The 12340-nt window shown below is 50.3% G+C and overlaps 2 protein-coding genes across 2 annotated transcripts; one reads left to right on the plus strand and one right to left on the minus strand.

Moving 5' to 3' along the window:
* Positions 1-2200: 2200 nt before the first annotated feature.
* On the minus strand, positions 2201-3715 carry LOC147992058 (uncharacterized). Its single transcript, XM_087538909.1, has one exon. The coding sequence runs from the start codon at positions 3713-3715 to the stop codon at positions 2201-2203; it is 1515 nt and encodes a 504-aa protein (XP_087395035.1).
* Positions 3716-10755: 7040 nt separating this feature from the next.
* Positions 10756-11508, plus strand: LOC147992059 (uncharacterized). Its single transcript, XM_087538910.1, has one exon. The coding sequence runs from the start codon at positions 10756-10758 to the stop codon at positions 11506-11508; it is 753 nt and encodes a 250-aa protein (XP_087395036.1).
* The last annotated feature ends 832 nt before the right edge of the window (positions 11509-12340 follow it).

Genomic DNA, 12340 nt, shown 5'->3' on the forward strand with positions numbered 1-12340 from the left:
GTAGCTCAGCGTGCCCGCTATGTATCGAAGGAGGTGCTTCACTGCTGCATAGTGGTCTGCTGCCGGCGCCTCCATGAACCTGCTCAGGAAACCCACGGCCAACAAAATGTCCGGACGTGTGTGTACGAGGTACCTCAGGCTGCCGATCACGCTGCGGTAGAGCGTTGCGTCCACCGCGGCTTCCTTGCTCTCCTTCCTCAACGGGCACCGTGGCTCCATAGGAGTGCGAGTTGGATAGCACCCCATCAGCCCAGTTTTGTCGAGCAGCTTGGAGGCGTACGCTGCCTGTGTGATGGTGGTGCGTCCACGCTCCTGCTTCACTTCCAAGCTGAGGTAGTAGCGAAGCAGGCCCAGGTCGCTCATGGAGAAGAGCTGCTTCATCTCCTCCTTGAACCCGAGGACCTCCTGTTCCTTTGCGCCGGTGATCACCAGATCGTCCACGTACACCCCGACGATGAGCAGGTTCTCCCCGATTCCACGCGCGTACATGCCATGCTCTGCAACGCTGCGCGTGAACCCGAGAGATGTCAGACTGGCATCCAGCTTGTCGTTCCATGCTCTTGGAGCTTGACACAGACCATACAGGGCTTCGTGCAGCCTGTACACAGCCTGCTCATGCCCCTCTGCGACGAACCCAGGTGGCTGGGACACATAGACCACTTCCTTGAGGTCGCCGTTCAAGAACGCCGATTTGACGTCCATGTGATGCACCTGCCAGCCACGGTGCGCCGCCAGCGCCAGGATGAGCCGCACGGACTCCAGTCTGGTCACCGGTGCGAACACCTCCTCGAAGTCCACGCCAGGACGCTGCACATAGCCTTTAGCAACGAGGCGGGCTTTGTGCTTGACGACGTTCCCTTCCTCATCCTTCTTCAGCTTGAACACCCATTTGAGGACGATCGCTTGATGACCTGCAGGGAGCGTGGTGAGCGTCCAGGAGTTGTTGTCGTCGATGGACTGCAGCTCGTCGAGCATCGCTCGGCGCCAACAGTCCTCGTGCTCGGCTTCGGCGAAGGACGCCGGTTCCTCCCCCGTCACTAGGTGCAGCTCCTCATCATCACCACTACCCTCCGATGGCGGGGGGCTCTTAGCACTTCCTGGTACTTCAGAGGTTGAGCCAAGCAGCTCCTTGACCAGGCGATATCGATGTGGTGCAGAGACCTTGTCCGCGTTATCGAACAAATCCGGCTGTACCGCCGGTGGTGACACGAGGGGCACCGGCGTGGTCTCTGACGTGACCACATCCGCTCCTCCCCCATGCGTGGGCGGCGACATGGCCGCGGGCGTGTCGGGGACGATGCTGCCTGCAGCAGACGAGGCACGAGACGAACTTGCAGAGGTAGGTGACGACGCTGCTTTTTCTGCTGCAGCGGCCTTGGTGACGCCGGTTCTTGTGGCGTACGCAGGGTACTCGACGGTAAAGGAGCTGCTCACCGGCGACCCCCCCCAGCGCCTCCCAGTTCCAGCGCGCCTCCTCGTCAAAAACCACGTCTCTGGACACGTGCAGGCGCTTCGTCACTGGATCATACATGCGGTACGCCTTGGACCCGATCTCATAGCCGATGAAGACCATCGGCGTGCTCCTGTCATCCAACTTGCGCAGATGTGGTCCTGCTGCCTTGACATGGCCAACGCACCCAAAGATGCGCAGGAACCTCACATCAGGCTTTCGGCCATACCACGCCTCGTACGGTGTCATGCCATCGACGGAGCGCGTGAAGCTGCGGTTGAGGATGAAAGAAGCAGTGAGCACGGCCTCCCCCCAAAACAGGTTGGGCACCTGCTTCGCCTTGAGCATGCTCCTTGCCATGCCCAGGAGCATCTGGTTACGCCGCTCGACGATGCCATTCTGCTGCGGCGTGTACGGCGCAGTCAGGTGCCGCTGCACACCGCTCTCCTCGCAGTGTTTGTAGAACGTGGCCGAGGTGAACTCTCCGCCACGATCGGTGCGAAGCACACGAAACTTGTGCCCACACTCCAGCTCGGCTGCGGCCTGGAACTTGACGATGGCGCGCGCGGCTTCATCCTTCGTCTTGAGCAGCTCCACCCACATGAAGCGACTGCGATCATCGATCAGTACGAGCACGTAACGCCGCCCCCCAGGTGTTGGTGGAGAGACGGGGCCGCACAGGTCACCGTGCACAAGCTCCAGTGGTGTCGTCGCCCTGTACTTGGCCTTCTGTGGGAATGGAATGCGACGCTATTTCCCTGCGAGACAGGCCTCGCACAGCTCCTCGGCGTGAGCAACGTGAGGTAGCCCGCGCACCAGCTCTTTCTTGGCCATCTTCTCCAGGCCGTCGAAGTGCAGGTGGCCGAGCCGTGCATGCCAGCGCCAGGCATCAGAGACCGCCCCCACAGCAAGGCACACTGGATGTACAGGCGTGAAGACGAGTTTGTACAGGCGATTGGTGGAGCGTGATACCTCGGCGAGGAGCTGCCCGCGATCATTGCGGATGGTGAGTACGCCACGCCGGATGTGCACATCGAACCAGCTCTCATCCAGCTGTCCCAGGCTAACCACACTGTTCTTCAGTGCAGGTATGTAGTACACCTGAGTGAACGCGTTGTGATCACCCGTCTCGCCGGCGAACACCACCATCCCACGGCCGCAGATCTTCACCATTGATCCGTCAGCGAAGCACACCGTGCCAGACACTGACCTGTCCAGCTCCGCGAAGGACTCCAGGGAGCCTGTCATGTGATTCGTGGCTCCAGTGTCGAGGAACCACGACTGCCGCCCCTGATCGCCGTCGAGGGAGGGCGTGATGACGGCCTTCTCTTCGTTCAGAAAGACTTGGCCGCCGTTGTGCACCGCAGAGTTGCACGACGCGGTCACCAGTGTTGATGCAGGGGTGGCCGCGTGATCTATGCCCTCGCGCACTTCCTCGACACACGCCATCATGAGGCTAGGACCGCCGTCCTCCTCTGCCTCGGCGAGGTTTGCGGCCGCCGGCGCCGGTGCTGCACCTGCCTTGGCAGCCTCGTCGCGTTTCTTCTTGCGGCAGTCTTTGGCCCAGTGGCCTTTCTTGCGGCAGTAACGGCACTGGTCCTTGTCCACGCCTTGAGCCAAGCCAGGCGGAGTCGAGGTAGGACGCGGCTGGCCGCTCCTCTTGCCGCGGTCGTCGTTCTTGACGCCAGAACCACCACCACGGGGCTGGCGCTTGCGTGCCTCCCACTGTTCCTCAGTGAGGAGCAGCTGCCCGCCTGCGGAGCCGCTGCCCTGGTCTCCATCCATGCGCTCCTCGATCGCGCGCAGATGGCCCGTGACCTCCTCGACAGTCAACGATGCAGGGTCGAGGAGGGTTTCCATCGAGAAGGCGATCTGTGCAAAACGCGAAGGAACAACTGAAAGGAATTTTCTCACTATTTTCTCTTCTTTGACGGCGTCCCCCAGTGAACGCAGTGCAGCGGCGAGGTTGGAGATGCGGATGGCGAAATCCTGGATCTTCTCGCCGTCCGTGAACGCCACGGTTTCGAACTCAGTTCGCAGACGCCGCAGTCGTCCGTCGCGCACGCGATCAGGTCCTTCGTACTGGACCCGGATCGCCTCCCACGCCGCTTTGGCCGATCCCTTCCCGATCAACATGCAGTGCATGTCGGCCGGCGTCGATCGAAGCAGCGCCGCCAGGGTCTTCTTGTCGTCGACGCGAGGGACGGTGTCGTCCTCGATCGCTTCCCAGAGCGACGCGGCCTGAAGGTTTACCTCCATGACCATCGCCCAGTGCGTGTACCCGCCACGCGTCAGCATCGGGAACTGCAGGTTTGCGCCGGAGCCACTGCTGGACTCGCGCACGACCTGCTGCATGACCACCTCGCCGCCACCACGTCGAACTCTACTCCTGCCGCGGGTGGGCGAGCGCCGTCGCTGTTTCGTGGGTGGAGGAGTGCGCGACTGGCGCGGCGCGCCGCTCTGCGACATGGCCACAGGATCTAATCGCTCTGATGCCAATTGTCTCCCTAAACTCTAGCTCGAACGAGAGAGAGAGGGGATTCTGAGAGGAAGAACACACAGAGACACTGAAGTTTTTTGTGCTGCGCTCAACACCTGCAGCTTTTCTGTTTTGCTCTTCTTATTCATCAAGAGTACACCAACGTGCCCGAGCAACGTGCTCCACTACTGACCACGTCCATCCCCATGATCCGAGCTTCGTGCTGGGCCTACTACGACTGAGCCAAGGCGCACAAGACGCAACCAATTGGCGAGAAAAACGCTAACAGAAAAATGACTAGCTACTGTCGAAACTGAATGTGTCTAGCGACACTTATCTGAAGAAAACAAACTAAATTCAGAGAAGGCCGAAGGAGACAGGGTTTAACCAACAGTGGAGGCCCATCAGTCCCGATTCTAGATTGAACCGGGACTAAAGGGTCGGGGCATTAGTACCGACACTTTAGTCCCGGTTCAGGAACCGGGACTAAAGGCCCTTATGAACCGGGACTATAGGCCCTTTTTCGACTCAGAGCAGCAGAGCCGAGTGAGCTTGCCAATTTGCTACCGACACTACGGGGATTTCTGCTACTCGTGCAGCGGTGCTGGATAGTCATCCTGAGTTAGCGAAGGATAATAACACGCATCCTCTTGCTGTGCTAAAGCATCAAGGTATTAACATCTGGGCTGATGGCTATCCGAGTCTGCATGTACAAGCCATCAATTGGCTGCATCAACTCTACTTCCCGATGCCTCCTATTTCGAATGGATTATCCTTGAGCTGCCTTGGTTTGTCATTCGCACCCTCCATGCCTTTGCCTCCCTCACAAATGGTAGTTTTTTTTTATAGACTAGTGTAGGTGCATGGTTCAACCTCTCATGATGTACATGCTTGAGTGTTTCACTGACCACCCAACATGCAAGATGTCGGGTCTGTTTGGTTGGAGACTAGTGTGGCCAAGCCAAAGTGTGGCTAGCCACACAAACCACACAAGTGTGGCTGAAAAATTGGACGTCAAACTTTGGCAAAAGTTGGTAAAAAAATTGTCTCTATGACAAGTAGGTCATAGATGCAATAAAGTATGACAAAAATCAAACACATGTCAACTAAACTGTGGCTGTCAAATTTTGACTTGGTAAACTGTGGCTGGAAACCAAACAGCCCCGTAAATACGCCGTAAAACATTCTCATAGCCTTGAAGAGCGTTTCTTTGAACGTGAGTATGAGAACGCCGTAAAAGATTCATGCAGATGTTGTGGATTGATTCTTTGAACGTGAGTATATAAAGTTCTTTTACGGTGCATCAAGTATATTGGAGTTAGTCATTTATGTGGTTGGACCGTTGGAGGGCCCAGATTATTTTCAGTAGTATATTGATTATTTAAGGGCATTTTAGGTACACTATTTGTCTGTCTATCAATCTCCCAGGCAGTTTCACCCATGCTGGTTTCCTCCCGCCATGACCAAGCACTCCTCTCAGCATGCAAGCGCCCTCTTGTCGAGTAGCAGCCATGTGGCCAGCAGTCGTCGATCTTGACGTGCGGCCTCTCTGCTCGTCGGGCACGGCAAGCTCCCCTTGGTAGCCTCTGCTTGCCGCGTTCTATTTCGATTTGGCCTGAAGTGAGCTGTAGTCGAAGTCGATTACTTCATACTGTGCTTCATAAAACTACAATCACTCAGGAAACAAAATATGTGTTCTATTCCACTTTTTGAGCGGGCAACTATTTGCATTTTTTTTGAAAAGGACGATTATTCCCTGCCTCTGTATAAAAAAATGCACACAATCATTTTATTAAACTAGGTACCAACCAAGTATGTAGTTCAAGCAAGTTAGCAAGTAAAGCGAACGAAAGGAATAAAATGCATGCCACAACCGGCGAAAACACGTCAAGATGACTAAACATGTATCTTATTATTGGACCACTATTCAAACCGGCTATACTTATTCCGTGCTACCATCTCCCAGCATGGCATCCATAGGCCATATATGCTCCCTGACTTTCGAATGATCGAGGAACGACCACATACGGATCCATCCAGACGCCTAGAAGATGACCTGCAAAACTTTGTGATGTTGTGTGTAAAATATAGCGTCATTCCAATAGTTTCGTGTAGTCCAAAGTAATGCACATACTCCAACTCAAATATGATGGTCTTAAGCTCTACCCTGTTTAACCAAGTCCAAATTAAACAGAAGATGCTATTAGAAGGACATACATTAAAGGACACATGTATTATACGTCACAATAACTTGGCTAGTGGACATTTGAGAAATAGATGTTGGATTGATTCGTCCAGATTATAAAACAACACCGTTTACTACCCTCCCATCTATGCTTTGCCAAGTTGTCCTTAGTCATGATCACTCTCTTTTGCACAAACTACATAAAGACCTTTAATTTTTAAGGCACATTAATATTCCAAATACAAAGCGACTTAGGAATTCGACCACATAGATTTAACTGAGAAAACTCCTGACACTGAAAGCTTCCAGTTCAGGGTATCTGGTGCATCAGAAAGGTTAATCTCCAGCAATCTACGCACAAGATGTAGCCATCTGTCCCACCGTTCCCCCACCAGTCCCCGCCTGAAATGAATATTTAGAGGAACCGAACCTAGTATTGTACTGACTAATACGTCTTTACATTGTACAATACTATAAAGAGTTGGAAATTGTAGGGCTAACAATGTCTCTCTAGCCAGGTACCTTCCAGAATCTAGTAGTGTTTACGTTCCCTACTAAGAATTTCCTCATATTGAAGAAGGCGAACTTTGTCCTCATCAGACCTTCCAAAAAAGGAGAGTAATTCGGCTGCGCCATGACCAGTGCCAGGGTTTTGGACTGTAAATAGTTGTTACACAATAACTGTATCCACACACCATCCCCCTCTACAGACAGCCTATATAACCATTTACTTAACAGACACCTATTATTTACTTCAAGGTATTTGATACCTAAACCTACTTGGTCTTTCGGCCTACAAATTATATCCCACTTGCTAGTCTATACCTTGATTTATGCTCATAAGTTTGCCAAAAGAACACGATCGATGAATGTCCAACCTTTTTCGTACCCCCATGGGCACTTGAAAGAAGGATAAAAAGAACATGGGCATGCTTTGTAAGCACAAAAATTATTAGAATTAGCCGACCCCATAAAACATAAGCTTGCCTTCCAACAACTTAGATTTTTCTCAAACGACCTTCAATGCACTTCCATTCCTTGTTGGTTAACTTACGGTGATGAATTTAGGAGTCCTTGGTAACTAAATGTAGGGATCCCAACTCACACCAAAACAACTGTCTATAATTTGCCTATTGCTCTTTGGCGCGCCCAAAGTAGAACAGTTCACTCCCGTTGAAATTTATTTTCAAACCACCTGTTCTTCAAAGAGACATATAATCAGTTTTATATTTCTAGCTTTTGACATATCATGTTCGATGAAAATAATTGTGTCATCCGCATATTCTAGTATGGACACCCCACCATCCACGAGATGAGGAATGAGCCCACCTACCTTCCCGTCCTCTTTGGCTCTACCAATGAGGACCGCCAACATATCAGCAACGACTTTAAATAGGATAGGAGACATTGGATCCCCGACCACGGTCCCTTTTACATCTGGAAATAATAACCTATGTCGTCATTAACCTTGATCCCGACGCTGTCTGCTTGTACAAAGGATTCGACCTGCTTCCTCCAGGCAACATCAAAACCATTTGTATGTAAGCTTCGCTACAAGAATGGCCACTTAACTTTATCACAAGCCTTCTCAAAATCCACTTTGAAGACAACTCCATCAAATTTCTTCGAGTGAATTTCATGTAGGGTTTCATGCAAAATGACTACCCCCTATAGAATATGTCGTCTAGGCATGAAAGTCGTCTTAGTCGGCTGAACCACATTATGCGCAATATGTGTGAGGAGATTCACACCAACTTTAGAAAAATCTTAAAGCTCATATTAAGCAGACACATCACTCTGAACTGCTCAATGCGAACCGTCTCCTTCTTCTTTGGAAACAACGTAATCGTTCCAAAGTTAAGTTTAAACAATTGGAGTTGGCCATTAAACAAATCATGGAACATAGGCATCAGGTCCCCTTTAATAATACCCCAAGATCTCTTATAAAATTCTGCAGGAAACCCATCCGGGCCAGGTGCCTTATTATTCTTCATTTGTGAAATTGCCTCGAACGCCTCCTTTTCCGAGAAAGGAGTAGTTATCACCTCATTCTCATCGCCCCCAGATGAGATATATCATTAACAACATTCTTGTCTAGAGAGGCAAAATTCTCCACCGATGCCCAAAGAGCTTTTTGTAAAAAAAATTGAGATATACAATTATAGGTTCTCGTCCTATAATCGTACCATCATCCTGCTCAAGTTGGATGATTTTATTTTTCCTATGTTTTTCATTCGGGGTCATATGGAAAAACTGGGTATTATTTTCCCTTTGAACCACCCATCGAATTTTAGCTCTGGTTACCCATTATATCTCTTCTTCTATAAGAAGCTTTTCGAGCTTCTCCTCAGCCTCTCGTTTGGCCACACGGTTAGTTACATCGAGCATATATATGGACCTCGGCTTTTAGATTTAGATCGTTAATGAGATTAAGAAGCTAAGTCAATAGATAAACATTTCTTTAAACAATACAAGAAAGATGTGTGAACAAGTACCATCTTGGGTTAACTCATCAAAGATTGACATGATTTCTCTGTCTTCTAATGGCTCTGTTGAACAGTTGCATCAAACTTCCAAGAATCGATGCAGCTACCCCTCTGACCATAAATGGTCCTTGGTTCAGTGCTACAAGGATATGCTATATGAAAAAGACCACATGATGACACTCGAGTGGTAAACCACTCACCAACCCGCTATCCTCTGAAAAGTGTGAAGACTGTTTGAACAAACATACATAAAGATACTACAAAAGAAGAGATAAAGTGCACAACCAATAGAATGTTTCACTATTTACAAATGTCTTAATTTTACTACTGGAAAGAAAATAATCAATGATGTCATTTTCTTTCGTTGATAAAATGCGACACAATGACTCAATGGCTTTGTCACGGAGACAGGTTTCTTCGACCACCAACACACAGTACAATTGCATTTTGAAAGAAATGGGTAGCCAGTTAACAAACACTGGATCAAGATAGCACTTGCAAGAACTCAGGTATAATCATTCCATCCAAACAACTGAATACATCCAGAAGCCGAAAGATATCTTATCGTTCCTACAACCTAGGTATATGCATCAATTCTATGTAGGGTAGCCGAGTGAACTTCTACATTTGCTACTACCACTACTAGGATGAAGGGCATATCACAGCTGGTTGCGAGTGATGACCTGTGATGCGGTAGCTGCTAGCCCTCCTAAGTTACTGATGGATAAAAACAAACTTCGTCTTGTTTTACCAAGACACCAAGGCATACATATCTTGGCTGATGATCATCTAGATGCCCACGAGGTTCCATTTCTCTACTCAAACTCCAGATCCCGATGCCTCCCATTTTGAACGGATCATGCCTTTGTTTGCCACTCACACCCTCCATGCCTCCCACCATGCTCCACAATGTTATTTTATAGACGAGTGTAGGTGCACAGTTCGACCTCTCAATATGTACAAGCTCGAGTCTTTCACCAACCATCCGAAATGCAAGATGTAGGTAGCTTTGAAGAGCTAGTTGGTTTGCATGCAGAGATGCCTTGGATTTTTTTATTTAAGAAAGTGCACCCAAATGGTATTTTATATCTGATAATTATCAGTGAAAATAGTAACCATCATATGGATTCTTGGAATATATGGTACCTAGATGGCAGGACAAGGATGCATGTCCCACATACTGCAGATGCCCCATGTCCATTGTTGTAAATTCATACGGCATGTTCATCTATCCTTGCAATGAAAGTGTTTCAGTTTCCTTAGTTCTTATACTCTCTGTTTTTTTTAGAATTTCTTTTACTCGGTGTGATATGGGCTAGACAAATAGAGCCCTTGAATAAAGACGGGCCACTCAGGCAGAGTGCCTCTGGATGTTGTCAAGGCAGTAGTGTTTAACCACTACCCCATTGCGTCCGTTTTTTCACCTTCATATGAGTCAGACATATCGCTTTCTACATGCTTTACTGAATTAACACGTCTTCGGTGCTTTCGATTGTACTCCCTTGGGACAAGTTTTTTTGGACGGAGGTAGTACTTGATAACTGTCCATGTGTTTCAATGGAGCACAAATATAAAAATTGTGATTTACATTTCCATGTACTCTGTTTTCAATGTACCTTCATTTCGTGGTTCCATTTACCCTGACTATTAAAGATATCACAAATTTACCCTGAATTTGTTGCTGATGGCTGCACATCAGCGACCAATTTGTTCCTCTCATTGTATACCTGCATGTTGTTTTACAATATGTTCATGTGTTCATCGCATTACAGAGAGAAAACTGAATCGCCTGTATATATCTAATTCAGTTAAACTCCCCGTACAGCTGGACGAGTGATCAACAAAACAGAACTCTGTGTTTATATACAGTCTGGAATTCTAGAGAAATAAAATGATCTTTTGAGTTGCTAGGCCCAACATAATCATTTGTGATGGAAACAAAAACGGCTTAACTATGTAAACTGAACCAGGATAATAGGTTCCAAATGCCATCACGTGTAAACTGTGGACTTATCTGTATTAGAGTATATTCGGTTTTGCATAGTTTTGGTAGAACGTCCGTGGCCTGAATTGCCGCGCTAGGCGCACTGCCGTCCGTAGTATGGTTTCCTCCGCTGCGCCTTCCATCATCTGTCTCCAAGAAACTAAACTGTCCATGGTCTCGCCTGATATCGTTGCCCAGACCCTGGGCTCTGAGTTCGCCGACTTCTACTGGCTGCCTGCGGATGGTACGCGTGGTGGCATCATCCTCGCTTGGCGAGCGGATCATGTCTCCCTCTCTAACCGTGCCGTCGGCTCATACCACGTCTCCGCCACCGTGATGCTCGCCTCAGGCGCCCCCCCCCCCCCCCGGTGGATTACGGGCGTCTACGGGCCACAGGCTGACGCGGAGAAATTCGAGTTTCTCGCCGAGCTCCACGACCTTCGCTCCACGATTTCTGGCCCTTGGATCATTGATGGGGACTTTAACATGATCGCATGCACTGAGGACAAAAACAATGACAGAATCAATCACCGCATGATGAGCCGTTTTCGTCGGCTCATCTCCGACCTGGCTCTCCGCGATATCTACCTACAGGGCCGGAGATATACATGGTCGAACGAGCAAACGTTCCCCACCCTCGTTAAGAGCGACCGCATCCTCTGCACCACTTCTTGGACGACCCTATATGCGCACTGCTCTCTGCGCTGCCTCGCCTCCGCCGTGTCGGATCACTGCCCACTCTTGCTCGAGTGTTCGCCCCAAACCTCCTCGAAGCGACGCTTTCACTTTGAGCGATTCTGGATCAAGCTGGACGGTTTCCACCAGTTGGTTGACGAAACATGGAACTCTGTCGCCCCCGACGCTGACCCGTTTCGCACCATCTACTTCCGCCTAAAGGCTACCGTGCGACGGCTGCAGGGCTAGAGCGCGCGAAAAATTGGCCATGTCTCCACGCAAATCATGCTCGCCCGCGAGCTCATTCTCCGGCTTGACACCGCCCAGGACACCCGCCCGCTTGCTCCACCTGAGGCTTGGCTACGGCGTGAGCTCAAGCGCGCCTACCTCGGGCTCTCCTCGCTGGAACGCTCGATCGCCCGCGAACGGGCTCGCTTTTGCTGGCTCAAGGCTGGTGACACCAGCACAACGTTCTTCAAAATCCACGCGGCGCATCATAGCAAGAAGAATTCCATCTCCTGCCTGCGCGTGGGAGACGCGACCGTGTTTGACGACGAGGCCATTGCTCGGGCAGCCTTCGACCATTTCACTTCCATCATCGGTCGTGCTACCACATGTGATTTCAGCCTCAACCTGGAGGCCCTGGACCCCCGTCACTTTGACCTTGCTGAGCTCGACCGGCCATTCACCGAGGAGGAAATATGGGCTGCCGTGAAGTCGCTCCCGCTCGGCAAAGCGCCTGGCCCGGATGGGTTCACCGCTGAGTTCCTTCGGGCATGCTGGGGCACTATCAAGGGAGACGTTTGCGCCGTTTTCGGCAAGATCTTCTCGATGAATGGTTGTGGCTTTCAGAAGTTAAACCAAGCTCTAATCACTCTCCTCCCCAAGAAGGCCGACGCTTCCAGCCTGTTCGACTATCGCCCTATTAGTCTGATCCACCTTGTTGACAAGCTTTTTGCCAAGGTCTTGTCCTTGCGCCTTGCTCCGAGGATGGCGACCCTCGTGTCTACGAACCAGAGTGCTTTCATCGCCGGCCGCGGCGTCCATGACAACTTCCTGCTTGTCCAGCAGACGACGCGTT

This window comes from Triticum urartu, chromosome 1A (assembly GCF_056163025.1).
Source record: "Triticum urartu cultivar PI428250 chromosome 1A, HENAU_Tu73, whole genome shotgun sequence".
Taxonomy (NCBI): domain Eukaryota; kingdom Viridiplantae; phylum Streptophyta; class Magnoliopsida; order Poales; family Poaceae; genus Triticum; species Triticum urartu.